General features: G+C 35.4%; 5 protein-coding genes and 2 non-coding genes across 9 annotated transcripts; 4 read left to right on the forward strand and 3 right to left on the reverse strand.

The window, feature by feature from the left end:
• Positions 1-238: 238 nt before the first annotated feature.
• LOC7454864 (PH, RCC1 and FYVE domains-containing protein 1) lies at positions 239-8,581 on the forward strand. The gene is made up of 10 exons (XM_024608637.2): positions 239-668; positions 816-867; positions 1,885-1,971; positions 2,341-2,430; positions 3,216-3,296; positions 3,469-3,663; positions 3,750-5,882; positions 6,653-6,799; positions 7,201-7,580; positions 8,046-8,581. The coding sequence occupies exons 1-10, from the start codon at positions 649-651 to the stop codon at positions 8,176-8,178; spliced, it is 3,318 nt and encodes a 1,105-aa protein (XP_024464405.2). The 5' UTR covers positions 239-648; the 3' UTR covers positions 8,179-8,581.
• Positions 8,582-11,222: 2,641 nt separating this feature from the next.
• Positions 11,223-11,294, forward strand: TRNAE-UUC (transfer RNA glutamic acid (anticodon UUC)). Its single transcript has one exon. It is a non-coding gene; the product is annotated as a tRNA-Glu (tRNA).
• Positions 11,295-11,904: 610 nt separating this feature from the next.
• Positions 11,905-15,289, forward strand: LOC7475015 (uncharacterized). The gene is made up of 3 exons (XM_002313956.4): positions 11,905-12,202; positions 13,846-13,883; positions 14,905-15,289. Exons 1-3 carry the CDS (start codon positions 12,130-12,132, stop codon positions 15,016-15,018), a joined length of 225 nt encoding a protein of 74 aa, XP_002313992.1. The 5' UTR covers positions 11,905-12,129; the 3' UTR covers positions 15,019-15,289.
• A 323-nt stretch (positions 15,290-15,612) lies between these two features.
• LOC7454863 (protein PATRONUS 2) lies at positions 15,613-17,842 on the reverse strand. 3 transcript variants are annotated; one of them, XM_024608104.2, is made up of 6 exons: positions 17,611-17,842; positions 17,309-17,438; positions 16,946-17,212; positions 16,550-16,596; positions 16,053-16,249; positions 15,613-15,945 (listed from the first exon to the last, which is right to left on the reverse strand). In XM_024608104.2, the coding sequence occupies exons 2-5, from the start codon at positions 17,373-17,375 to the stop codon at positions 16,055-16,057; spliced, it is 576 nt and encodes a 191-aa protein (XP_024463872.1). In that variant the 5' UTR covers positions 17,376-17,438; positions 17,611-17,842; the 3' UTR covers positions 15,613-15,945; positions 16,053-16,054. The 3 variants fall into 3 exon arrangements, with proteins under 3 accessions (XP_024463872.1, XP_002313251.1, XP_024463871.1); XM_002313215.3 differs by having other exon boundaries at positions 15,613-16,249; positions 16,556-16,596; positions 17,611-17,841; XM_024608103.2 differs by having other exon boundaries at positions 15,613-16,249; positions 17,611-17,841.
• A 2,244-nt stretch (positions 17,843-20,086) lies between these two features.
• TRNAR-ACG (transfer RNA arginine (anticodon ACG)) lies at positions 20,087-20,159 on the reverse strand. The gene has a single exon. It is a non-coding gene; the product is annotated as a tRNA-Arg (tRNA).
• A 1,228-nt stretch (positions 20,160-21,387) lies between these two features.
• LOC7475014 (NAC domain-containing protein 71) lies at positions 21,388-22,117 on the forward strand. The gene is made up of 2 exons (XM_002313955.2): positions 21,388-21,785; positions 21,847-22,117. The coding sequence occupies exons 1-2, from the start codon at positions 21,388-21,390 to the stop codon at positions 22,115-22,117; spliced, it is 669 nt and encodes a 222-aa protein (XP_002313991.2).
• Positions 22,118-24,297: 2,180 nt separating this feature from the next.
• On the reverse strand, positions 24,298-25,861 carry LOC18109200 (protein PSY3). Its single transcript, XM_024607965.2, has 2 exons — positions 25,583-25,861; positions 24,298-24,720 (listed from the first exon to the last, which is right to left on the reverse strand). Exons 1-2 carry the CDS (start codon positions 25,728-25,730, stop codon positions 24,590-24,592), a joined length of 279 nt encoding a protein of 92 aa, XP_024463733.1. The 5' UTR covers positions 25,731-25,861; the 3' UTR covers positions 24,298-24,589.
• Positions 25,862-27,046: the final 1,185 nt, after the last annotated feature.

A 27,046-nucleotide genomic window follows, 5' to 3' on the forward strand; every position in this document is an offset into this window, starting at 1 on the left:
GAAAAAAAAATGGATAATTCAAATTGACTGTTCATGTAAAATACTGCTTACTAGCAAAGCCTTCAGTACCCTTTCACTGTTTTTTTAGTCAATAGAATCCGAGTTTTCACTTTCTCAGACACCAAACAGACAACAAAAAGAAAAAGAAGATGAAAACAAGAACAGTAACTAATAGCATAACTAACATCAATTAGCAAAAAAAAACTAAATGTCAAATTAAATTTGTGGGTTTATCCCACTCCACTTTTTTGCCATTTCTTTATTCTCTCTCTTCAGTCTTCCCTTGAGCTCCATAAAATAAAATAAAATAAAAGCACTACTCCTCACTTGAGAGAGGAAAAAAAAAGTAGCAAAAAGCTTTTGGTCTCTCTCTTGCACATAGAAACTTCAATAATCAGATGAATATATATATAATGCTTTCCTAAATTTTCCCTCACGTTCTCTCTCTATCCAAATAGACACTTAGTTTTATCTTCAAGCTCCAAAATCACTGGACTTCACTCTTTTTTCTCCTATTTTTTATCAGATTGGTTAAGTATTCACCCCATTTATTGTTATTAACTTCAAATTGAAGTTACTCTGAAGTGAAAGAATTTCTGTGAGTTTTGGACCTGATTGAGCTGGTGATTCAGCGAGTGAGTGATCTTGATGGTCGAGTTGAGTTGGCTGTGAGTGTGGATTTCTGTTGTTCTTAGGGTTTTCAATTGAATTGGATGGAAGGGTTTGGTTTTTTTGAAAATGGTTAATTTGAAATACTAGATTCTTTTTTTTTTTTGGGTTTTTATTGTTGGGGATTTAATGTTAAGGGGTGATAGAATGGCTTCGGATCTTGGTAGAACTGGACCTGTTGAAAGAGACATCGAACAGGTATTTCTTCTAATTTCATTTTTTTGTGTTTATTTTTTATTTTTTATTCTGTTATCGTTTAGTTGAGTTTATTTAGATGATTAAGTTGATTTATGAAAATTAATGGTTTCACAGAATTTTTCGTGGGATTAAGTGAAATGCTGATTGTATGTCGACAGTTTCTGGGTCATGGTTAGATAAGGCTTTGTTTGCTTTGTTATATGATTCTAAATGGCTTTGTCAGTGTTGAGGAGAGGGTTTAGAATCCGAATGGTTAAACAACTGTGGGCTGGAATGGTGGTGTTACTCTAGATTTTTCTGCAAAGAAATGCTTTGTTGTTGAGAACTTAATGAAAGGATGAAGGAACAAGGTATTGGTGGTGGTGGAGTGAGTAGGAAATTAAGAAATGTATGGGTGTTGAAATTAGGACAGGGAGAAGTCAATGTAAATTATGAGGACATTTATCAGAAGATAATTAGTTGACATTGAAGTGAAGAACTTGAATTTCTCATCTCCAGTCCAATCCTAGGTCCTCTTGTAATTTTTTCTTTTGGTATTATAGATGTGATCAGGTTAAGTGTGGTGTGGAAATATATGTCCTCGGAGAGTAATCCAGGTTGGGTTCAAATCTGTTAATCATCTTTATTCAGGCAATAAAGGAAAAAAAATAATTGATATCCTGAATTTATGCTGGTGCTTTTATATTGATTGAGAAGGCTGACTGGCTAGATTGAATCTCTTGCAAAATGAGTTACTACACTAAGACTTAGATTTGACATCTTCCCAGATGGTTTGCTGTGCTGTGCTTTTAGTCTCTTTTTTCTCTCTCTCTAAATTTTTGAAAGGATTGTGAAGTGCATTTTTGTCAGACATACTGTTCATTTTCACCCTCCAACCTTATTCAAATCTGTATGAATCTCTTTGGATTTTTTTTAGCCATTTGAATATGGCATTTACCATTTCACTTTCATTTAGCTTTCTGCTTAAGAATGTGCCGAACATGCATAAGTTAGGTTCTTGAATGATCTTTACAACAGGCCATCACAGCTTTAAAGAAAGGGGCTTACTTGCTCAAGTATGGAAGAAGGGGAAAGCCAAAGTTCTGTCCATTCCGTCTTTCCAATGTAAGTTTGGTCCAAGTTTTTTTTACTGATATTTGTCTCTTAATACATGCAACCCCCCCTCTCATTAACATCATTGCTTTAGTCTGACAATCAGCTCAACAAAAACTAAACCTCCATTATATTGTCCGTGCAAGAAATTTGTAATGTAAGTTAATTTATTTATGAGGTCGGCCCAGTTGGGCAGGGGATTAGGTTTTCTTGTAAGGTGCTGGTACATCTTTGTCTTCAACAATTTAATCTTTTTTTTTTCCCTTTTTTTTCATTTAGGGCGCACCCAGCATGTTCTGATGCATATTGGTCTTTGCCTTATTTTTTAATTAGATTCTTCCTACTAGAAATTCTAAATGGTTGAATGTGCATTGCTTTCAGGACGAGTCTGTTTTGATATGGTTCTCTGGGAAAGAGGAGAAACATCTCAGACTAAGTCATGTATCTAAAATCATATCCGGGCAGCGAACAGTAAGTTCTTGGTTTGAAATTATTGTGGTTTACTTAGATACTCTTCCTTGAATTTGACGTTATTTATAGACTGCAGCTACATGCAGGCTTATAATTTTTAGAGCTACCTGTGAATCTAATGTTGTTACTCCTGCTTCTCTCTCTTTTCTTCCTTCGAAACCCCTTTGATTTAATTAGAGCATTATTAGAATGTTTAGGGAACTTTCTAAATGCAATATTACTTGTTTTCAAGAACTTATCCTGGTTGACATTGAGCTGGCTATGGTGCTCCAATAATAAACTTTTGCATCTTTAATCCACATAAACAAATGCTCACTCAGAGTAATTTTTTTTCTAATTTTTCATTGAATTTGTCCATAAAACACCATATCCGAGTGCTGGTCCAAATAAAATGGAGTCCCATTAGGGTGATCTGCAAGTGGCCCCAACTTCCACTATATCTGCCTGAAATAACCTTGAGGTTAAGGCACGCGCTTCATGGTTCAGGATTCTTGCCATTGCACCAGAGAAGAAGCCCCATTTGCTATATTTTGAAAAACTAGTGGCCCCATTAAGTATTCTCCTTTCTAACTTTCTCCCCACTTGGTGCACCACAACCAGTCAGCTATGCTTTTCAACCAGGATCATCTGTTGCAGTATCATGACAATTCCTTCTTCAAATTTTATTCCCATGCAATTGTTTGTGTTAGAATAGTTTGTTTCCAAATTTCATATGTGCCATCATGAATCCACAAAAGAATTCCTCCTTATGTTTTGTACTGATTAACACGGTCCAATTTTTCCAGCCAATCTTTCAAAGGTATCCACGCCCTGAGAAGGAGTATCAGTCGTTTTCTCTTATTTACAATGACAGATCACTGGATTTGGTAAGAATTTGTTTGCTGTAGTCATTCTCTTCTATTTATGAGTTAATTTCTACTCCTATTTATCCATTTGATTGTTTCCATGACTTACGTGTCATGACAGGTAGGAACAGTTTTAAACAGCTTTTTAGTTTTGAATTTATTGTAAATCTGATGATGTGATCTTTCTTACCAGATTTGCAAGGATAAAGACGAAGCTGAGGTATGGTTTAGTGGTTTAAAAGCATTAATTTCACGCAGTCATCACCAAAAATGGAGAACGGAATCAAGGAGTGATGGAATTCCATCTGAGGCAAACAGCCCTAGGACGTATACTCGCAGAAGCTCCCCTCTGAATTCTCCATTTGGTAGTAATGACGGTTCGCAGAAGGTACACTTCTCTACTCTACATCTTCCCTGTGCACACCCACCTTCAATTTGTTGATGACGCAAGGGATTTTCTTTACCTTCATTCAGGATGCAGATCACCATCGCCTTCATAGTCCATACGAAAGTCCCCCCAAGAATGGTTTGGATAAAGCATTTTCTGATGTGGTATTATATGCTGTCCCCCCAAAAGGTTTTTTCCCTTCAGACTCTGCTAGTGGTTCAGTACATTCTTTATCATCTGGAGGCTCGGACAGTGTACATGGTCATATGAAGGCAATGGCAGTGGATGCTTTTAGAGTTAGCCTATCAAGTGCTGTTAGCTCATTGAGCCAAGGTTCTGGTCATGATGATGGTGGTGCGTTGGGGGATGTTTTCATTTGGGGTGAAGGAATGGGGGATGGTGTGCTAGGCGGTGGAACTCATAGAGCTGGAAGTTATTTTGGTGTAAAAATGGATTCTTTGTTTCCTAAAGCTCTGGAATCTGCAGTTGTACTTGATGTCCAGAACATTGCCTGTGGTGGACAACATGCAGCCTTAGTGACCAAGCAGGGAGAGATTTTCTCCTGGGGTGAGGAATCTGGGGGCAGGCTTGGGCATGGTGTAGATTCTGATGTTATGCATCCCAAACTTATCGATGCCCTCAGCAATACAAATATTGAGCTTGTAGCATGTGGGGAGTACCACACATGTGCTGTAACACTTTCTGGTGATCTGTACACATGGGGTGATGGAACTTATAATTTTGGTCTTTTAGGACATGGAAACGAGGTAAGTCACTGGGTTCCAAAAAGAGTGAATGGACCCTTGGAAGGCATACATGTCTCTTCCATCTCTTGTGGACCCTGGCATACTGCAGTGGTGACCTCTGCTGGGCAACTATTCACTTTCGGTGATGGCACATTTGGTGTTCTGGGTCATGGAGATCGAAAAAGCATTTCATTACCAAAGGAAGTGGAATCGCTCAAGGGGCTCCGCACTGTCCAAGCTGCCTGTGGTGTTTGGCATACTGCTGCAGTCATAGAAGTTATGGTTGGAAATTCAAGTTCCAGCAATTGCTCTTCAGGGAAACTGTTTACCTGGGGAGATGGAGATAAAGGTCGACTTGGGCATGGTGACAAGGAAGCAAAGTTGGTTCCTACATGTGTTGCTGCTCTTGTTGAGCCCAATTTTTGCCAAGTTGCATGTGGACATAGTCTGACAGTTGCACGAACCACCTCTGGCCATGTGTATACAATGGGCAGTCCTGTTTATGGTCAGTTGGGCAATCCACTAGCTGATGGAAAGCTCCCAACTCGTGTTGAAGGAAAACTCTCCAAGAGTTTTGTTGAGGAAATTGCTTGTGGGGCTTATCATGTTGCAGTCTTAACTTCAAAAACTGAAGTTTACACCTGGGGCAAGGGAGCAAATGGAAGACTAGGTCACGGAGATACAGATGATAGAAATTCCCCATCATTGGTGGAGGCCCTGAAAGACAAACAAGTAAAAAGTATTGCTTGTGGTACTAGTTTTACTGCAGCTATCTGCCTTCATAAGTGGGTCTCTGGTGTTGATCAGTCTATGTGTTCTGGCTGCCGCCTACCATTTAACTTCAAAAGGAAGCGGCATAATTGTTATAATTGTGGACTAGTTTATTGCCATTCATGCAGCAGCAAGAAGTCTCTCAAGGCTTCAATGGCACCAAATCCAAACAAAGCTTACCGTGTCTGTGATAATTGCTATAACAAACTAAGAAAAGCAATTGAGACTGATGCTTCTTCTCAATCTTCTGTGAGTAGGAGAGGCAGTGTCAATCAAGGGCCGCGCGAGTTTATTGATGAAGATGAGAAGTTGGACTTCAGGTCTCGTGCACAACTAGCTAGATTTTCATCAATGGAATCCTTGAAGCAAGCAGAAAGCCGATCTAAGAGAAACAAAAAACTTGAATTCAATAGCAGCAGGGTGTCACCTGTTCCAAATGGAGGCTCCCAGTGGGGAGCGCTTAATATTTCTAAATCTTTTAATCCTATGTTTGGTTCATCAAAGAAGTTTTTTTCTGCTTCTGTTCCTGGATCAAGAATTGTTTCTCGAGCAACATCACCAATATCTAGACGACCTAGCCCCCCTCGATCAACAACGCCGACCCCAACTCTGGGTGGACTTACCTCACCAAAAATTGTTGTGGATGATGCTAAAAGGAACTATGAGAGCCTTAACCAAGAGGTTATTAAATTAAGAGCACAGGTATGTACTTTCGTTCTTTTCAATCACATATCCATGTAATTTAGTTAATTACTAGGACTTTTCTTCTATTTTTCCTTCGAAATTTGTTGAAGCATTCTGAAAGTGTATGAAAGGACATATGACAAAGTGCACTAGTTTCAGTATAACCTTTTTATTTATGGTTTGTGCTAACCATATGTACTAGATACTGTTTGAAAACACAAAGGACTGCGAGTTTCAGTTTTATATTTTTCTCAATAGCTGATAATCATCAAAATGGCACAACTTTTTTAGTTAAGCATACTCTGTTTACTGCATTCATTTTCTGCCCGGCTCTGTATTGCTGAACCTCAAATCCTCATCCAACTTTATGCCATTGTGTAGTGAATAACTTGGCTATGTGTTCTTTATCACTGGTGAAGGCCAAGAAAGACAAACAAGTAACATGAAATGCTAGTGGTTTTAATTTCACCGCAGCTACCTGCCTGTATAAGTGATCTCTGATGTCGATCAGTCTATGTTTCTGGAAGCTACCTGCCATTTGATTTCAAAAGGAAACGTAGTATATAATTGCAGACTAGTTTATGGTCATTCATACAACAGGCATGACAGGGATTGACTTGGTTGTTTCTGACTAGACTATCAGCCGTTAAAATTTAACATCCTAATTATGATATTTTGGCATTTCAGCCTAAGAGCACCTAAGATTAAAACCTCTGGTATTTCAGTGTTTTCATTTGCTTGGTTGTTTTGCTTGTTCGTTATTATACCTTATCGAATTGGTCTCTCAGGTGGAAAGTCTTACTCGAAAAGCCCAGCTTCAAGAAGTTGAGCTGGAAAGAACAACCATGCAGCTGAAGGAAGCAATAGCCATTGCAGGAGAAGAGACTGCAAAATGCAAAGCAGCAAAAGAAGTGATCAAGTCTCTTACTGCACAAGTAAGATGGATTTCATCTTCATCAGTATGATTGACTATGGATTGCTTAAACATACCTAGATTTTCTTTTACTTGGTTTATGCTCTCTTTGTTGTTTTTAATCGGGTTTTCTCATTTCCTAGTTGTAGAAATTAACCGTTCTTTATAGGAGCTCGTGGAATGCAACTTTGAACTCGTGAAAATGCAGATAAATGCTGTTTTGAAAATATCGATTTGAAAATTGAATACTTGCATGCTTTGCTTTATCATAACTAGCATGAAAACAATTGTCTATTGTACTTGCAACAAGAAGTAGTTTAACAATGCTTAGTTGGATAGTCGCTAATCATGCCCGCTTGTAGCAACTTTATGTTAATGATGCATCTTTTGCTGATGATTAATTTTGTTTTATATGCTTAATAGTTAAAAGACATGGCTGAAAGACTACCTGTGGGAATGGGCCGAAGCATCAAATCACCTTTGTTTACTTCATTTGGATCCAGTCCTACTTCCAATGATGTTTCTACTATTGACCGTTTGAATGGTCAAATCACATGCGAAGAACCAGACACGAATGGATTGCATAACCAGTTGCTTTTGAATGGTTCAAGCATCACCAGCAACCGCATTGCAGGTCACAACAAACAAGGCCATTTGGAAGCAACAACAAAAAATGGAAGCAGAACCAAAGAAGGTGAATCGCGACATGAAGCTGAATGGGTTGAGCAAGATGAGCCCGGTGTATATATAACACTCACCTCCCAACCTGGAGGTATCAAGGATCTTAAGCGAGTGCGCTTCAGGTGCGTTGTTCTCAGGCCAGGTTGGCTATCCAAATCTTACCCAAATGTCTCTGATCAATTAGTTTGTATAGTCAGTGGCTACATGCCCAGGCTCACACTTCTAATAGCATATTGCCCATTTGTCTCTATTACATTCTAACTTGCCATGAAGCAGGTTCTTGTTTTAGTGCGGTTGCTTAATTCAGCTTCCGCCTTCAACTTGAAAACAACTTTGATAGCAGTCTCATCCCACAATTGAGTTGTGATGGAAAGACATTAGACAAGTTTTGGTCGTATCAACCTTGCATTCTTTTCTTGCATATGCCATGGAACAAATCTGGAGGTCCCTTCATGTTTTTTTTTTGATAAAAATCATAACCATACAGTTTCCCGGTAATTTGTGACATCTTAATTGAGTTCTAGAAATGAATTCGATCATGGTTCCAGTGGTGCAGTTTTAAATTTTGATCAAATTTATAAATGCAGTCGAAAGCGGTTCAGTGAGAAACAAGCAGAACAATGGTGGGCAGAAAATAGGGCAAGGGTATATGAACAGTACAATGTGCGAATGATTGACAAGTCAAGTGTTGGTGTTGGGAGTGAGGATTTGACTCATTAGCATGCACAAACAATCTCTGTAGATGAAACCCAGATTGTTTTCCAGTTCTGCACTTCACTTAAAGGATGGGCATCTCCACGCTAATTAGATCTGTCTTCCATCCTTCTAATGAGTTTAGAAAAGCAAGCAGCAAGTATTGGTGTAAGAGGGAGCTCTTGAAAAGTTTATTTCTGTCTTTTTTTTTTACAGTCCTTTTCCACTGTGTTTTGAATTTTTTCATGTTTCCAATTTTTTCCCAATATGTACGTTGTTTGGGGAGTTGACGTTGAGAAATGTAAATTCTTAGTAGGTTGCTGCTCATGTTTAAGAAAAAAAGCAGATGCCATGTAAATTCATAAGAGAACGTACTACAGAAATTTTCTTTCAACTGGTTCATGAATTCAGCTCAGGTTTGTTGCTAGTAGATGCCATGCACATTCATATATGAATGTCTCTTCAGATTTGTCTTATTTTAGTTCAAGTTTCTAAGAATCTAAGATCATGATTTATTGTAAGTCTCAAGTATATCACTAATGAAATTGATGAAACTCTTTGCAATTCATCCTAAATTTGAGTTTGAGCTTCTGGGCACGCTTATCCTTTTTATTATTTTGTTATTTTCTTATTAAACTTTGTTACCCGCTCTTCAGTTTTATCCAAGAAAGGTCCGTCCGATGACCACCAATCATCCCTGGAAATTGCCGTTAGCCATCTTTACTGGCAATAAATGGAGATCTTCGCGGACCTTTCCATCTTTCGATTCTAATGCAAGAAAACTAGAATTTCCATGTTCATTCCAGAAAAGATGTGTAATAACACGCTCCGTAAGAGGATTGTGAGTTGCATCTGTATTCTGCACTGTCAATTGAGGTAAAAAAAAGTGACCCGGAAAAGAAAAGGGATTGATTGCTTCATTAAAATGCAGGCTTACATAGCGACCGTATGGTGCTCTTATATACGAATGGTCAGGATCTTACAGGCGAGGATTTGTTGCCATTAAGTTTTACCCAAATCTAACCCGAACCCAAAAAAAAGATCTAAAAATTTCATACCCTTCGAGTTAGTCGGTATTAGTATACATTATCATCCCTACTTTTAATCACAAAAATAGCTTTTACACTAGAGCTGTAGAGCATCATTATTCTATATCCCAACACTTCTGTTTTTCTTTCTTTAAAAATAAAAAATAGGATTCGAAAGAGAAAGACAGTAGAACGCAGTAATGTTAATTTTGGATGATATTTTTAAGAGAGGAGATGTTACCTCAGAACTTTCAATTTCTAAGGTGGTATGGGTCTGCTAAGGTGCTTGTGAGAGACATTGAATACAGCAAGGAAATTAAGTTGCACCGGCCATTCGTTTAGGAATCCCTCCTGGGAGATTGTTTCGAGAAAGGTCCAATGATTCGAGCTGTGGAATACCTCCTTCAAATTTGTTGAATGGAAGATCAATGGCCATGAAGAAATCTAAGATATTGCCAAACTCTTTATCTGTACCTTTGTTTGTCGTTGAGATCTTGTACGTATATGCTGATTGATTTGCTTCTGCGCTGTCTTCGTTTCTATCCAATTGAGGATGCAGTGAGTTGGCAACAGACCATAAAAATTATTTCGAGAAAGGTTAATGATGTGCAACTTCTGAAACTCAACCCTGTTTCGTCACACTTCAGTATTATTTCGCCATGGAACTGGTTACATCTCGAGAGAGGAGAACCTTAGATTCGGAAGTGCTCCTAACCAGGAAGGAAAAACATCATTGATCCGATTGTTTCCAAGATCTTTAAACTTTACCCGTTGTTATCGTATAATAATTATAAAAACAGATTTGAAATGTTTATTGTACGTACCTATCATTATATTATTCTTTTCTCTTTCTAATACATCCCCGATAAAATTATCAAAAAATATATAATTATTTTATTTTTTTATCAATTCAAAAGTCTAGACTAATGAGTTATATATCCATCTTACATGCAAACACCTCTCTTTTCTCATTACTTTTCAACATGAGATAGTTTTTCTCTCGTATATACACCTAACAAATCTCCTCTTATATATAAATGTCTGGAATATTTGAACATAATATCCAGAACTTGGAGCTTAGCTCCCATGCTCACTGATCATGAGAACCAGACAGAGTGACGACAGCCCACCCACAATCATCACTCATCCAAAACCAAACCCTTACCTCTGATACCAGTTTGTTAGGGAGTTGTATAGGTTCGGGAAGATGCATTTGCCTCCATGTTTATACTGGCCTGCATGCAAGCACAGAAGCTCACATAGAAAGATAGAAACCACCTGTATATAATCCAAAAACCTAGAGCAGTGCGTTATAGATTCATTTTATACATAGGCATCTCTTTCTTTTTTTTTCATTCTTTTTCAATGTTGGATAGCTACCATTCATATATATGTTCACCCAGAATTTAATAAACAAAAAAGAAGAAGATAAAGATGTGTCTAGAGATCGCTAATTAATGTGTTTAACTCTTTGTTGAAATATTTTACTTGACAAAAAAAACACACCTTAATTATTTAAAAATATCTCATATATTAAAAACGCTTTGTTGAGAAGTACTAAATGTATTGAGTTATTTTTTTTTTAAAAAAGCCAACACTGATATATAAAATCAACCTTCTATATAATTATTAATTAGAAATTAAGATACTAGCATTCACACACACACACACACACACACACACACAATATTTTAAAAAATAAGTTAATCTCTATTTTTCATGATATATATCATTTATGCATATCACAAAAATACTTTAAAAATAAATTACAATAATTTCTCACTATCAGTAAAGATACTCAAGTATAATTCCAAGATGTTCATTACAAAGCTCGCTTGTTTTTTTAATCATGACAACCTTTTCTTACTAAATAATTGTTGATATTAAATAGCATAAATCCTAATTTCTTGGATAGTGAAAAACCTTTGTTCTTAAGGATATAGTTGATAACTAGCTGGTAAGAATGATAAATGCATGGTTGGTGTTCTCAATTCAACTTAATAAGATAGTATATAATAATAAGTGTAGAGAACCATCAACAAATCCGTTGTCGTCCAGCGGTTAGGATATCTGGCTTTCACCCAGGAGACCCGGGTTCGATTCCCGGCAACGGAACTTTTTATTTTGAGAAATTTGAAGGGAGGGTAGTGTTTTTTTAATAATTAAAAAACAATCAAAATTTTCAATTAAAAAACACAACCGCATTTATCTGAAGAATTCATAAACATATCATTATATAAAATTTTTCTTACATCATGTTTCTTTTTATTTTTACATAATGTTTTTATTTTATTTTATATCACATTATTAGCATGATCAAACCATACAATATATAAAATTTTTCTGTCTTTCTATTCTATATCATCTATAAATTCAAATTTTACTTTATTTATAAGATTAAAGCAATTCAAAACAATCAAATTCATAAATAATTGATATATACTTTTTCTTTTTCTTATGCCTCAGGTCTTGTCTTGTTGGATTTTTCTTATAGGGTCTATCAAGACAGGTTCAAAAGTCTATACTCAGATTACTGTGTTTTTTTTTTTAATAAAATTTATATTCAGTAAGATTTTTTATATTAAAATTTTAAAGAGGTATCATCTAAATAAATAAATACGCAAGAGGAGGTGTTATGAATGTATTATTAAATAGATATGTATTGATTTATTATTCATATATTTCTGTAACCTATAAATAAAAATCATTTTAACATGCTGGAATAAAGATCTGTTATCTTCTCATTGTATTTGATTTTTAGCTCTTTCTATTAATTTTATATTGAAAAAATATTATTTAATAGCTGAATAATATAGTACGATCACATGATAAAAAAAAAAAACATATATATACATAGTCACCACTGAATACAGTCGTTTACAAACCTCAAGAAGGTTTCACTATCAGTCAATCAAATACTTGCATAAACAAGAACTCTCGCAATCCTGAAATGGCGAGGGATAGCTGTCTGGCTCGTGTAACAGCTGGCGTTGCGGTTGGAGGTGCTATTGGTGGCGCCGTAGGTAAGTTCTCACATCATAAACCCTAAAACATATTCTTGTTCTGGTTTTGATTAATATAAGTTTTTCTTGTTATCGGCATATTGTTTCTTCTGGGGACTTTAATGCCCCTAATTTGTTGTTATTTTCAATCTCTAAAGTCTACCTTTATATCTTATCGTACAAACACACAAAACCCGTGAAGCCAATTGAATTAAATTAAGGGATCGCTAGGGATTATTCTCTGTTAAATTTTTTAAATTTTGGACTACCATCTGTATTATTGCTTGATTTTGGGAAGGAGGATTGAGGGACTGTTTCCTGATAATGTTTGCAAAAGTTGATTTTAATGTCAATTGTTTCACTACTCTCTGGAATGTTTTAGTGAAAGAAATCCTGCATCAGAAGATGTAGACTGGTTTTAGGTGTACTATAAAGGGCATGATTTTAATGAAAAGACTGGTTTTAAGACACTGAGACCTGCGATCGAGAGGACTTGTGATTTCAGGAGTTGTGCAGATGAGTTTTTGTTACAAGATGGTATTGGATGGAAGTCATGGGATAGTTTGCAAAATGGGGACGCCCTTGATGATATTCCCAGCTGCCTAATAGTGGTGGCTTTCTGGATTCTAAACTGATAGGCTCCCGTGTTATTCAATTGAAGCTTGACAAGTGTAACTAAAATAGCATGGTTAATTTTTGTTGGCTTTGCCCGTGCAAAGTCTCTAGAAGTGCTTGTGACTTGGAATGGGGAGGAAACAGCAATAGCCTAACCAACACAGGCTAGAAAGAAGTAAGAATGGAGTTGGAACAAGGATGGTTTAAACTAAAAGGCTATAAGAACCTCAAGTTTTGATACATACTGTAGAATTTCACCAAAAGTTCCCTTTAGCTCATGTTCACAACCTATCTATACTAGGGAGATTCTTTGTCACTGAGACAACTTCGCTATTAAGTAAAGGTGACTACTTAGTCATTAAGCAAAAACAAATATAATAAATAATCTAAGATGTTGCATAATAATATATTAGCAAGCTCCTGCACTAGCTTGTTCTGAAGGAACTGGAAGAAATAAATCTGGACTAGAGTTGGTTGAAGAGAACTGTGACTAAAGTCCGTTAATTATACAATACCTGGAAAGAATCATAAGGAAGCAACAAGTCCATACTGAACTTAAGAAGATAATCGAGAGAAATAAAACAGCTAGATTGTAGCTTAAGTTTTAAATTTCTATTTCTAGGGATGCTTGTAGCAAACAATTCAGTGTAAACATTATATACTGTAACTATAGGGTTATTGTGGTGTGACCTGCCTGCTGAGGGCAGAAACATGTTCTAGAAAGATGAAAAACGTTGTGGAAAAGCTTTAGTTCACTGGTGCAAGTTAAAAGTGTGCACTTGCATGCTTTACATTATGGAACTTTAACTATCTTGGTGTTTACTTTTTTCACGCCATTATCATCATCATTATACCTTTGGAAGTCCCCCTTAAGACATGACCATTGATTTCCTTGTGGATATGCTGAAAAGAAATATATTAACTAGTGGACAATCTTAATAAGATAGTTTCAATTCATACAGATTCTATATTTATACTTTTGGTTCACTGTTGAAACTATAGTTTGGTTTGCTTCAACTATCCATCTGATATATGTAATTTCTGTGCAGGTGCTGTTTATGGAACATATGAGGCAGTCAGGTATAAGGTAGATCGTCTGACCTGATACCAAAATTCACACTTTAAGTGTTGAGACCCTGTTAAATATGTGTTTTTGACCATTCATTTTTTCTTTACTGAAATAGAAATTATGTACCCTGATGTTGTCCTTTTCTTTTAAATATAATCTGAGTGGATGAGACTTTTTATGTTACTTAGATAGTATTTGAGAGTGGTAATGGTTGTCTTTTAAAGTTCTTTTTGCTTGGAAATATATGAAAATAATATTTTTTTACTTTTTAAAAATTATTTTTGACATAAAAACATCAAAACGATTTAAAAACACGCAAAAAGAAATTAATTTCGAGCAAAAAAATCTTTTTTTCAAAAAATCATGAAACGTGATTTCAACCGCAAAAACAAACAGCCTTTTAATGTGTTTGCATATTATGTATGCTAACTTAAATTAGATTTTTTAAGTATACTTGTACAATTAGAAAGAGATGGAACATCAACTTGAAACTTGAATTTTATGACCATGGCTTCCCTTAAGTCCATGTTTCCTTGTGTGTATGTTCCTTTTCTCTACTTGCATCCCCTGCCATAAAATATGAATTAAAACAGAAAGTCAGAAACAGCCAAAAGACAGTGGTGTGCACTGGATTTTGTGACCCTCATTTTGCTGTTTCAGCCGGGTTAGAGGTTTTAATCAGCCCTGAGATGCTTAGAAAGATCCGTTGCCTGGTGCCTTCACTGGTGCTGGGTGTCCTTTGCGTTCTGGGGTAGACTTTGTGAAACCTACAGTTCTCAAAGGTCGTCGATAGTCACTAGTGGTGTCATACGGTCCTGGTTGCCTTAAAAAAAGATTCCCCACTGCCCAGTTAGTGAACAATCCGTGTTATCTGCCAGTTCTTTAGATTAAAATACTCTTTGATTTATTTGTTTATTTGTGCAGATCATCTTGTTTTAGATATGCTTTATTAAGGGAATTTAAATGTAAAACAATTTGTTTTTCTTTGCATTCCCACATAAGTGTTCATTAGTTAATTATTTAGTTTGGAAAAATGCAGGTGCCAGGACTTTTGAAGATCAGATACATTGGACAAACCACACTTGGTAGTGCAGCCATTTTCGGTCTCTTCCTGGGTGCCGGGAGCTTGATACATTGTGGGAAGTCATATTGATTTGTTGAACTAAGAGCATGAAGAAATTCACTTCGTTCTTGTCACAAGGATATGTGGTTCAACTTCGTTTACCTTTGAGCTGATGGATGCAACTTGTGGTGGCGAGTAGTTCTCTCTTTCAACATAAAATTTCCCATATGATGTTTGGGGTTTCAGAAGCAGCTGAACAAGTAGTCTTGTGAAATTTCTTGGACTTTCATAGGTTTCTGACACCTTGATGGTTGCTTCGTTTATTTATTTTTTATGGAAACTGTTGAGCTACGATTACGAATTCCGTGACCTCAATGTGCTACTTAATGGGTGCTCAACTCAAAGGTCCCAAGAGATTAGCCAAAGCATAACTGAACAACACACTGGCGCGCACTTGCTCTAGATGATAAAACAGAGACTAATCATTTTATATAGTGAATGCAAAGGCAAATGCGAGGTATTTTTTTTCTTTTTTGTTTGATGGTGAAAAGACTTTCGGACCAGTTCATGGATCGAGATTGAAGCTCTCCTCAAGTGATCTTAAAAAGCGCACTCGATCAAGTATATTTATAAAAATCTAATAATTCTTCTAGAAATTTATCCCAAGATTTGAACCAGGAAAACAAAAAAGAAAGCAAACCTTCTTGATTCATTAGATCAACCCTCTTTAGGGTTAAATGTGCGATTTTTTATACTTAGAAGTATAGCAAGCACCGAATGTACTAAGCAAACATAAACAGGAAAAAATTGATACACGTCCATATAAGAAGTAGATTTCATCAAGGGACGAGGAGGGCTGTAGTAAAACAGATTGCATTTGCATAGTCCTGGCAATCCAAAATGTCAAGCACTTAATCATGAGTCCAGTTTGAAGTCTTTGTTATTGAACGGATAATACAGCCACCAACCGAGACCGACTCTGGTTACCATTGTCGCTTGCAGAAAAGAACCAAACAGCTATCATGGAGAAAAAGAACACGGATCATTAATCTGTACCAAGAAACGGTTGAAAACAGTAATTCTAGATTACATCTCGAGGACATGCAAGGGAAGAAATAAGTCACTTTCAAACATCACTTTCTGGCCTCAGCACATATTCAACAGCTTCAAATTGCCATGAAAAAGGAGAGCATGGTGGAGAGTCCCAGTGAATAGGAGAGCATGGAGGAGAGTGCCACTGAGTTGGAGACTCAAACCAATCAGAAAACACAGGTATGGCCAATTCTTTCGGTTCCGGATAGAAGCAGCTACCAGGATCAGTCTACAGGATAGGAAAAAAAAAAACATATCAGCAAAAAATACAAAACGCTGATCTTGATGAGGCAACTATGCAGAACAGGTCCGATTCGATCAATTCTCTGAGAAAGAATAGACAATCTTAACGGTTCACCGATATTCAATTCTCTGAGAAAGAATAGACAATCTTAGCAGTTCACCGATATTTAGCTCGATACAACACGTATAACATCCTCAACATTGAATGATCATATATTGATCTTTGTAAGAGCAAAACCATTTCTAGATCTTATACGAGGGCAATCAACTTAACATGAAGAACAACCTTCACCTGCTTAACCTCGGGATTTTCAGCAGTAGATGATACTGAATCTGCAGACAAACAAAAAAAAGTTCAGAAACAAAAACCGGGATAAATCTCAAATCAACTACAGTTGAAGAGTATGGCTTTAAAATAAAATAGATATATAACTGAGTCACTTTACTAAGAAAAAACCACTCAATGCTTTTAACCACATAAAATTGATGAACACATTTAACCAACGACCTTGAATACTATAGAATAACCATTATATTCAAAAAGGGGAAATAAATATAGAAACTACAAGCATAGAACTTTCGCACTATGTTTTTTTTTGGTGGGAAGAACTTTCACACGGTTGAAAACTGAAATGAAATTGAGCAATGTTCATGATGATTGTGCATATCGTAATATAGTTACCATGCCCAGGAAGGACCAAGTCCAGGAAAGAAGAAATCGATGTAGCCTCTTTTTCCTCAATGCATTTATTGTGATCATGCAAAAATCTTTCCTCGGCTACATTATTGATCTCTTCCTTTTGCACATTCTTTTTCCGAGAAGATGTTTCTTGACGAACAACTGCTTTGTTTGTAATATCATTGAGCGCCTTTCGATTTCCCAACGCAAATCCCCCACTTTTTTTCGTCGCTGTTTTAGATTGCTTAACACTTCCATCAAAACCAGCCTCTACAAAAAGAAGAAAAAAAAGAAAATTATTCCTCAACCTAGGATACAAAAATCATACAAGTTCTAATGTAATAACAAAAAACATCCGAGGAATACTTTTGCGACTGACACCCAAATTCTCATCCTGGATTATCAGGGGCGTCTGCGTTACACGGGTAGCCATTGCCCTTGTCTTTCTTTTTCTTCCAAATGCCCAAGTGAAGTCACAAAATCAAGATAGCAGTTTCTGCATTCCAATATTCTCATTAAAAAAAAAATTGAAATTAAACTTTCGAGAAAGCAAGAACATATATTTATGCCGTGAAATCCACAACAATCATGGAAATCAAGGAAATAAGCCAAAAAGAAAAACAGAAACCCATTAATGCCCATCAAGTAATTTTTCAGTATAATAGTACCTTTAATGCGAATCGGTAGAAATTAGCCTCTAAAGTGCAGGTTGAAAAGAAAATTTGGCGCTGTCTTGAGAGTTTGAATTGGAATGGGGGAAATTCTGGTTCCTCCATCAGGTCTGTTTGGGAAGGGGATTTACTAGTGTTGTTGTTTGGGGTTAAGTGCTTCTGCTCCTCGGTTCAGGATACCCTACCTTTTACTTACCATGTGATCCGTTCTCCACCCATTTTTCCAATTGAATGATGCTATTTATCTGAAATGAGATATTTATTTTAAAAAAAAAATATCAATCTTTTCATTGTTGATGTTAAGTGGATCCCTTATTTCTCAACCTCATTTATAATTAATACTATTAAAAAACTCATTCATGAATCTTATGATAATAACATCATTCCTTCTTATTTTAAAACCATTTAATAATACACACACATTCAATACTTAAATTGTTTTTTTAAAGCCAGCCAACATTTGATTGGTGGCCTTTAAATTGTTATAATTATAAAATAAATAAAGAGATTTTACTCTTAAATTGGTTCTTTATATATATATATCATGCACGCGAATGCTAAGTACTGAACAAATAAACATAATTTTGTTTATTAAAACATGTATTTTTTTAATTTATCACAATTTCAATAAAATTCCTTTTAAAAATAAAGATCTCAAGTTATTAATAATAACTTGTTATACATCTAATTCACATTTTTCTTTCAAGATACAATCATTTTGTATTTTTTTTTTTTTAGTTTAACGTGGGTGTCCGGGCTAGCTTGCGCGCACCTCGACTAATCCCACGGGCCCTGAAGTTAACGACCATATAAGCCTCCAGTGGCCATCATATGAGCAACCACAGGGCTCGAACCTGAGACCACAGAGAGAGCAAACCTCTTAGTCCCAAGCTCTTACTACTGGGCCATTTTGTATCTTAACCTCATTCATGATACTTATTATTTCACATAAATTCTCAAAGAAATATTTGTAAACAATCATGTGTCCTAAGGAAATTATAAATCAAACATATGCTATGGAGCTGTTTGTTTCCGCAACTAAGTCATGCTTTTCAAAAAAAAATAAAAAATTGGAAACTTAATCTTATGTTTTCGTAGTTTGTCATCACCGGTGAAGAAATGATGATTTTGGAAACTTCTCTAAATTAAGCTCCGTGAAGGTCTATGTTCTTTCGGCCATGTCTCTCAATCAGCGATGGGATGGAATTAACAACCTGGTGAGCTCAGACCAACGCAAGTCTGCAACCCTCGCTACCAACGGAGAACTTGCCTTGTCGTTACTGCATCGGCAATACACTAAAACTATAAAGTTGAGCAAAAGGTACGACAGATAGCTACTATCCACATCTCTGTTGTCCACTCCAAGCAAAAACATCCATTGGTAAATGTTTTTGATCTGGTAATGTGGCATCGGCAATTCTTCAGGTTCCGGATAGCAGTGGGGGCTACGAGGATGAGTCTACAGACTACGGTGGAAACAAAATATGAGAAATTAAAAACATAAGAAAAGCTAACCTTGACAAGGAAATTATACAAAATCATGCATGTAAACAGGGCCAATCCAATCAATTCTATGAGAAAGAAGAGAAAACGGAGATACCCTAACAATTAATTACTCATATTTAGCTCAATACAATACGTAAGAGACATCCTCAACAGTGAACTAGTTCATGCTCTCTTTTGAAATTTCTAGGCTCATAGTTATGAAGTCCAGGCATTGATCAAGCAAGTTCTGCGGCCTTTCATTCGAAACAAGTCCTTTGGAATTGTTATTAGAGAAGTGTCGATCTTATTATAATTTTCTTTTTGAATTTATATGAGAGTCGAGATATAGAAATCCAGTTACACTGATCAATATGTAATGCAGCTTCATAACTGTGATTGTAAGAATTTAAAAAATGTAGCTCCATAGATTCAGAAATTTAAGCATTCGCATTTATTAATGGTCGTGTTTGTTTTGCAATCAATTTTTTAATTTTGTTTAAAAAAAATTAATGATTTATATCCTAATATTAAAAATAATTTTATTTTTTAAAAAAATATATTATTTTAATACATTTATATACATATAAAAAAAAAAAAAAACTCACACTACAGTGAACATTCCTCCGTTTGATTTTAGCAGCGCAATAAGCTTGTGATCTTCTTTGTGGGCCAAAAATCTGGAGATCGAAACTCCAAAATAATATTTTATTTCGTTCTTAAGAAAAAAAAGAGGGCCAAAAATCTAGAGAGAGAGAATAGGGGTATTTTCATTAGATTTTTTTTATATATATATAATTTAATCGTGAATGTCCAGATCATTTTTCACGTACTTTAATTACCGTAGTAGGAGCGTCATGGACCTTGAGTTAAATTGGGCTTCACAATAAGAACATAAGCTTATAATGAACATGGTCACATCTGATTGCTGCTATAGACCCTTTACTCGAGGTTTTTTTTTTCTAAAAAGAATAACAACAAATCTAGGCTACGACTCCACTGGGGATCGAACCCAGAATCTCTGGTTTCGTAGACCAGCGCCTTATCCATTGGGCCATGGAGTCATCTGATGCCGAAAGTTCGTATCTTCTTAATATAATGTATAACGTAATTTCATTTGATGGCTTCTATGCATGACCACCGGATTCGCCATGAAGTAAATTTGTAAATTTGGAATAAAATTGAATGTTGTAAAACTAAAAACGAGAGTCATAAAGAAATAACTCCCAGAGAATATTAGAAAAAGGCCATTTAGACGAATTTTGTCAAATAGGTTAAATATTAAACTATCTAATTTGATAAATCTAGTAACCCGGATTAATGTCTGCGCAAACTGATAAAGATTTTGTAAATTTTAGGTAATACAAGTGATCAAATTACAAATTGAATAATTTAAATATCTAGAGTTGACTCAATTCTTCGTATTTTACATTTTAGAAGGATGATTTTCATCGATTTTGACCACCCAAAGTGATGTATTTCATCATTTTAAGCAGGCAAGATGTATCAAAACTTGCACCATTTAGGCATACAAAAATGATGACATGGCTATTATCTTGTGCCACATGGTTTTTTTAAAAAAAAGAGTTCATGAATTCAGATTTGAAAATTTTGGAAAATGAAGCAAATTAATAAAACGAATAAGTATTTTTTAAAAAAAAAAACTGAAAAATAACATAAATGTCAAGTAAAATATTAATTATAAAATAACATAATGTTTGTCAAGGAAAAGTGGCACCGTGGAAAAAGAAATAAAAGCAAAAAAATTAACTCAAATAAATAGAATTGAAGATGAGGCATCCAGTTAAAAATATAATAAAAATTACGTACTAAAAACTTTTTTAAGATACTAGTTAAATATGTCATTACCCAAGAGGATTTCATTAAAAAAAATGATAAATATTATTATTAAGGACGACCTTTCCGGAATTTTTGAAGCGTCCAACCTGCTGTTGTAATAAAAATCTATCAAGGATACCAAATCCATAGGTAAATGTTCACAGGATATATAAGGATAAAGAAAAAACGCCTATACAAAACAAATTAGCAATAATCCTTAATTGATCTGAAATTAATAAAGGCGGTATCCCTTGAAACCAAAATAATATATATTTATCCTTAAGACACTGAACCCTAACTCATTCTTACCTACTGGCTACTGATGATCAATTGCTTTCAATTAATTAGGTTTTTCCTTTGCTATATATATAACTCATTGCATGCATACTAGTCTCTTTGGTGTCTTTTTCAAGAAATCAGAAACTCTCAAGTCTCAACTAGGCACCAGCGACCATGCAAGGAGAACATGATTCTTCCAATATCGAACCACCTCCGGGATACAGGTTCTGCCCCACCGATGTTGAACTTGCTTGTTTCTACCTCTACAGGAAAGTTAATGGACTTCCATTGCCTAACACGGTCAAAGATTGCAATCTTTATGGTGATCACGAACCTTGGGAGATTTGGGAGGCTTTTGAAGGATCCGAGTTGTCGAACAAGGATGATCTTTTCTTTTTAACTCAACTTAAAAACAGGAGTGCTAAGGATTCCAGGAGCAAACGCCGAGTTGGACGTAATGGGGGTACATGGAAAGGTGACAAGAAGATTGGCACATTCACTTTTGATACGATTACTTGGACAAGGAAGAGATTAAGTTATCAGAATCCCAACTCAAAGAAGAATGATCGATGGTTGCAGCTGGATTATGCATGAATACAGTCTTGATGATGAATCTTTGCTGCCGAACCCTAGCAACTATGTCCACTGCCTAGTTAGAAAGAAAGTGACCAAGAGAACTGATGGGACAAACGTTAGTCACAATCACAATGCCATTGAGAAAAGTCAGAGATGTGACCGGCCTTTTGCCCTCGAGGAACACCATCAAGCCAAGCGTTTGAAGTTGGATCTAGCACAGCCTCATCAGCTGATATGCAATTATAACCAGCAAACTGAAGCCATCCCAACTGGTGGTATGTCAGCGTTCGCAACTTCGCACAGACGGAAAGTCAAGGTAACGCCATAGATTTGATAGCCTTTTGCTCGACTAGTTCTGATGATGCCTCGGCTCAAGATAAATGGATCACGGAACTGTACCAACTATTGGGGATGGATAGGACCGAGGCCTTCCAAATTTGAGAATCTCAAGATTGACACCCAAGATGTTGGAACGACAGGCGCCCACTATATGCAGGAAACGAGTGGAATACGGCCTTTGGTTTTCACTGAACTATCTGGGAGAAAAAATTATAAGGCTTTCTTCTTCTTCTTCTTTAATTAATCGCTATGTTTTTTTGGCTTAATACCGCAGATTTGTAAGACACTACTCTATGCACTTTACCTTTGATTAGCTTCGACGTCTACGTTAATGCCTTTTCTTCGTATCTAAGACCTCAGTTATCAATGGTGGGCAGCATTCGTGTAGGCATAGCTATCTAATTGATTTTTCTAATAACATGCAGAGCCTAAGAAATTTCTGTAATTGCTTGTTAAAGCTAAACTCATGGAATATTTGAGAAATATTTTATTATCATTATTGATACTTCTAGGTAGCTGTTTCTTACTTCTTCTTCTTCGAGGCGGTGATCTGCTGCAATCTTTGCTTTCTTCCACAATCCAGCTGCTTTCTTCTTCAATCTATATACAAGTAAGCTAGTAACTAAATTTTGAATAAAGAACATCACGAAATCTCTCACGTTTTCCGGCCACCACCATTGCCAAGGCCTCCTCTTAATGGCCAAGGCCATGTCATTGTCTAATCATTAAAAAAAAAAGCCATATCATCATCTGTACACCGTATAACACAGAACACATCGATCTCATTAGACATACATCAAGTCAAAATAAAACTCTTACCTTGTGCTAAACATGAACCAATTTTTCTTGCAATCAACCTCCGTTATTTAAGGTTGTTTCTCTTGTGAAAGGGTTGTGGTTACTGGTTAGTGAAGTAATATAATAAGATGGTAGCTAGTAAGCAAGGGACAAGAACTGATGCAGAGATGACCGTGTACAATACCATAAGTTTTGGAAAATAATAATAATTGTTTATGTGAGGTTTTATGAAAAATACAAAAAACAACTCGTTAAATATTTGTGAAAAATCGATATTGACCAAATAATTAATAATGCAAAAAAATTATAAAATTAATATGACCATTGTTTTTTCATGTTAATCTACGATCAATGCTTATATATTTTTTTAAAAATCTTTCTTATTATGAAACCTCTATTGCTGTTAAACAATTTCATAATTAAAGATTAATTTTTTATAAGGTTGTATAGAGAATAATTCTTTTTTACAGCAATGATAATTTTTTTGGATTGTATAAAAAATTAAAATAAAAACAACCATTGAAAAACTAATATTGACCGAATAAAAAAATTATAGATAATGGGGGGGAAAAGCGACAAGGAAGAAAACAAAGACGAAAGCGGGTTTGGGCGTGCGCCAAACTTGCATGCATTGGCCCGATGATAACTAGGCCTGAGTGCCTAAGCCGGACGCGTCCGACCCAGGACCTCGAATTTGTTTTCAAAAAATGGACACCACCAGCGATGACACTGTAACTTTAATGTCACGGTTTGCAGCTTTCAACGATTATATTATTTTGCTGTCATAAAAAATGAATGCTGTCTTTGGCTCTAAGAAACCTAATTTTTACATTATTGTTTTTTCTAAAACACTCTAAGATCATCCTAACAATACGTAAAAATTGTAAGGACCTTAAAGACCCAAAAAAAAACCCTCCTCCTTTTCTTTTCTCAACATTCAGGGACTTTATTGTAATATAAATGAAGTTCAAGGATCATTTCATGATACAATTAGAATTGTAAGGACCTAAGTGTAAAGAAGTACATAAAAATTCCAAAAAAGCACTTGATGTTTTTTTATATATAAAATGAAGTGTTTTCATGCCAGAAAACTTAAAATGATATACTTTTGTTTCCTCCAGCAGAGACTTAACTACAAGAAAACCATTTTTAATTTTAGATTCTTTATACTGATAACATGTAATAATAATAAAAAATTCTCTGTCAAATCATTTTAATTAGAATTTTGAAGTGTGAAAATCATAAGATTATCATCTACGATCCAATGCCGAGTCCTGTTGGAGAACTTGAGATACCTTAAATGACAAGTCGTTATAGATATAGAGTCCGATTTACGTTTGGACCCCTTTCTCTTGATAACACAACAGTCCACAGAGAAGAGATTATTTCATGTCATGGATAGCTCGAGAGGATCTAAATTAATTCTTCACAATAATGTTTGATCACACTGAATCTACTTAACACGACACAGCAACTTGAAATTAAGAAAGATGACAATTAAACGAGGAAGAAAAGCCTTAGAGAATACGTATTAATATGGCAGAGGTAGAGTATAAATCAGCTCCCGTGCAATACAAAACGTGAGCCTGTGTTATTTATTCAGTTCAGTATATATTTAGGTTAGGATCCAAAATACTGAATAAAGAAGACACCATGGAATCTCTCAGCCTTTACGGCCACCCCGGTTCTTGTTTCTTTGTGAAGGATCGTGCCCACGGTTTGCCATTGGTTCACCGTAATCGTTCAGTGTCATCTTCAAGGACCTGCCCTTCACAGCTAAGGCCAATTCATTGTCTGCGTGTATAATATTAGCACATTTAATGATTAGAAACCATCAAGTAGTCAACAATATTAGACTCCTAGTTTAAATTCACCAAAAACAAATCTCTTCATTTCTCGAACTTGTATCTGCATAAATCAAATCAACATGCTATAATAATAATAGTTGTTGTTGTTGTTGTTGTTCAAGGTGTTTCTTTGTCCTGTGTCCTCTATTTGGTCTGTTATGAAACAATATTAAGGATGCTGTCTCTTACGAAAGTTCTGTGATTAGTGAGATAATATATTGATAATAGCCAGTAAGCAGGGACGAGTATCGATGCAGAGCAGACTATGTACACAGAATCTAGCTGGCCTATTGCACACACTACAATAACAGCATCAATAACGGGCATCCCTATGATCTTAATTTCCTGGAATCTGAGTTGCTGTGGACTTGATTAACTTCTCTGTTCAACTTAAACACAGGAAGGGTCTTGGAGATTTTCTGCATGCTAAGGATCTGGAATTCAATCCATGGCTGATCTAAATTGTGTATGCGCGTATATATATACATGCATCACCACAATTAATGGCATTACAAATTGCTTTCTTTAAGGCCTTTCATAGCTAAAGAATAAAGAAATTTTCCATAGTAAGATATGGTGTAGTTTCTGTACTACTCCGCCAGGTTTTGACGTTTAAATAATATACACATCTTTCAAAAAAAAAAAAAGAAATTTTGGCTAGCCAAATGGCCCATATCCTGTTATTCGGACATCCGATCAAGCAATCGGTCAAGAAAAAGTTTAGACCTTTGATTTCAACAAAAAAACGCTGCACGATGACCCCATACTATATATTTATACTCCATGAAAACATAACAGAAGAAACATACCTGAGAAGGAAATGGTGTTACGAGCCGAAGATATTACAGCAAAGACAAGCAAGAGACACAAACACAAGCGAACTCCAAATGCCATCTTTTGTCTCTCTAAATGGCAAGCAGACAACGCTCCCCTTTTATAGAGCAATGAATCTCGCATTATTTCCACTTGGCAAATAATGATTGCAAGTTGAGAGTTGACGTTTTGGAAATCGTGGATGCCACTTCTGATATCTGTTGTGGGTGCATCAGAGCCGTCCAGCTCTCGGTCAACGGGGTGCTGTCGCTTCCTTTACCAGAAAAGGAAAGGGGTGCTTGCTTTTTGCAGTCAAATTTGTAATTATATAATTCTAGATAGCTAGTTGCCGTTTAACAAAATACTCATCTCTGGATAATAAACAAAATTAAAAGACAGACTGTGCAAATAAACAGATCGTATAAAAAATATTGTATGGTAAACAGAAAATAATCTTTGATGCAAGAATGTCCTAAATAACACCCTCTATCGCGATTATCTATAAGAATTGTTTGTATTACATCATAAGTTTTTTTATATTAAAATGGTTCCAAAGTTTCAAGCCAAAGTTGTCAATTCCGTTTCGGTAGGTATTTTATTTTTTCAATTGGAATGGAATGTTTCAGTTTCGGAGTGTTTCGGCGTGCCATTTCAGGGTTGTATTGTTTTATATATATATATTCAACAACCATAATTCAAATTCAAGATAAATTAATTATAAATTATACAATACAAACACAATGCCAAACAAATATAATTTTAAAATTTAAAATATTTCTAAATAGTCAAGATTAAATAGATCTTTAACTTAAAATAATTTAACTTAAACAAAATATCAAAATATTATGAAAGTAAAATGTTTTAACACAAATATTTTAAATATAAAGTTAGGTCAATGTTATAAAGGCTAATGGAATCTAAAGCATCTCTTATTTTGCTCAAATTCCTACAAAGTATAAACATGAAAAAAAACAACATGAATATAAACCATATATATTAGTGATAAATCTAATTTTAAAAAATTAATATCATTGTTAATGAAAATAGTAATAATAATTTTTAATATTATTATTAATATCATTGTTATTGAAAATAGTAATGAAAAAAAGGCTTTTATAATTGGGTGATTTAATTAATTAAATTGAACAAGGTTCAATTTGATTCAAAGGCTTTTCAAGAGCGGAACGGAACATGTGGAATGAAACCGGAATGTTCCGGGCGGAATTTAGCCGAAAAATCCGGAACGGACCGAGATTTAAAATGAGATGAAATTTATTCCGTTTTGTTTCGTTTTTTGAATTGGTATGAAATGTTTCGGCCATTCCGGGTGAAACGGAACGGAATTGACAACCTTGATTTCAACAGCACCAACTCAACATTCCTTCTTTAATCACTTGCTGTAAACGTCAAATTAAAGTCATAAAAAATAAAATTATCATTATTTTTTCATTCTCGATGCC

This window comes from Populus trichocarpa, chromosome 9, assembly GCF_000002775.5.
Source record: "Populus trichocarpa isolate Nisqually-1 chromosome 9, P.trichocarpa_v4.1, whole genome shotgun sequence".
NCBI classification, from domain to species: domain Eukaryota; kingdom Viridiplantae; phylum Streptophyta; class Magnoliopsida; order Malpighiales; family Salicaceae; genus Populus; species Populus trichocarpa.

Excerpts from the sequence above, each read along its gene's own strand:
- LOC7454864 (XM_024608637.2), top strand. The coding sequence starts at position 649 with ATGGTCGAGTTGAGTTGGCT. Across the intron at positions 1,972-2,340 it reads GTCCATTCCGTCTTTCCAAT|GACGAGTCTGTTTTGATATG; the intron begins GTAAGTTTGGTC and ends CATTGCTTTCAG. Across the intron at positions 3,297-3,468 it reads ATGACAGATCACTGGATTTG|ATTTGCAAGGATAAAGACGA; the intron begins GTAAGAATTTGT and ends CTTTCTTACCAG.
- LOC7475015 (XM_002313956.4), top strand. The coding sequence starts at position 12,130 with ATGGCGAGGGATAGCTGTCTGGCTCGTGTAACAGCTGGCGTTGCGGTT. Across the intron at positions 12,203-13,845 it reads TGCTATTGGTGGCGCCGTAG|GTGCTGTTTATGGAACATAT; the intron begins GTAAGTTCTCAC and ends ATTTCTGTGCAG. Across the intron at positions 13,884-14,904 it reads ATGAGGCAGTCAGGTATAAG|GTGCCAGGACTTTTGAAGAT; the intron begins GTAGATCGTCTG and ends GGAAAAATGCAG.
- LOC7454863 (XM_024608104.2), bottom strand. The coding sequence starts at position 17,375 with ATGGCTACCCGTGTAACGCAGACGCCCCTGATAATCCAGGATGAGAAT. Across the intron at positions 17,213-17,308 it reads TTTGGGTGTCAGTCGCAAAA|AGGCTGGTTTTGATGGAAGT; the intron begins GTATTCCTCGGA and ends TTCTTTTTGTAG. Across the intron at positions 16,597-16,945 it reads CTTGGTCCTTCCTGGGCATG|ATTCAGTATCATCTACTGCT; the intron begins GTAACTATATTA and ends GTTTGTCTGCAG.
- LOC7475014 (XM_002313955.2), top strand. The coding sequence starts at position 21,388 with ATGCAAGGAGAACATGATTCTTCCAATATCGAACCACCTCCGGGATAC. Across the intron at positions 21,786-21,846 it reads TCAAAGAAGAATGATCGATG|CAACTATGTCCACTGCCTAG; the intron begins GTTGCAGCTGGA and ends GCCGAACCCTAG.
- LOC18109200 (XM_024607965.2), bottom strand. The coding sequence starts at position 25,730 with ATGCGAGATTCATTGCTCTATAAAAGGGGAGCGTTGTCTGCTTGCCAT. Across the intron at positions 24,721-25,582 it reads TAACACCATTTCCTTCTCAG|ACAATGAATTGGCCTTAGCT; the intron begins GTATGTTTCTTC and ends TTATACACGCAG.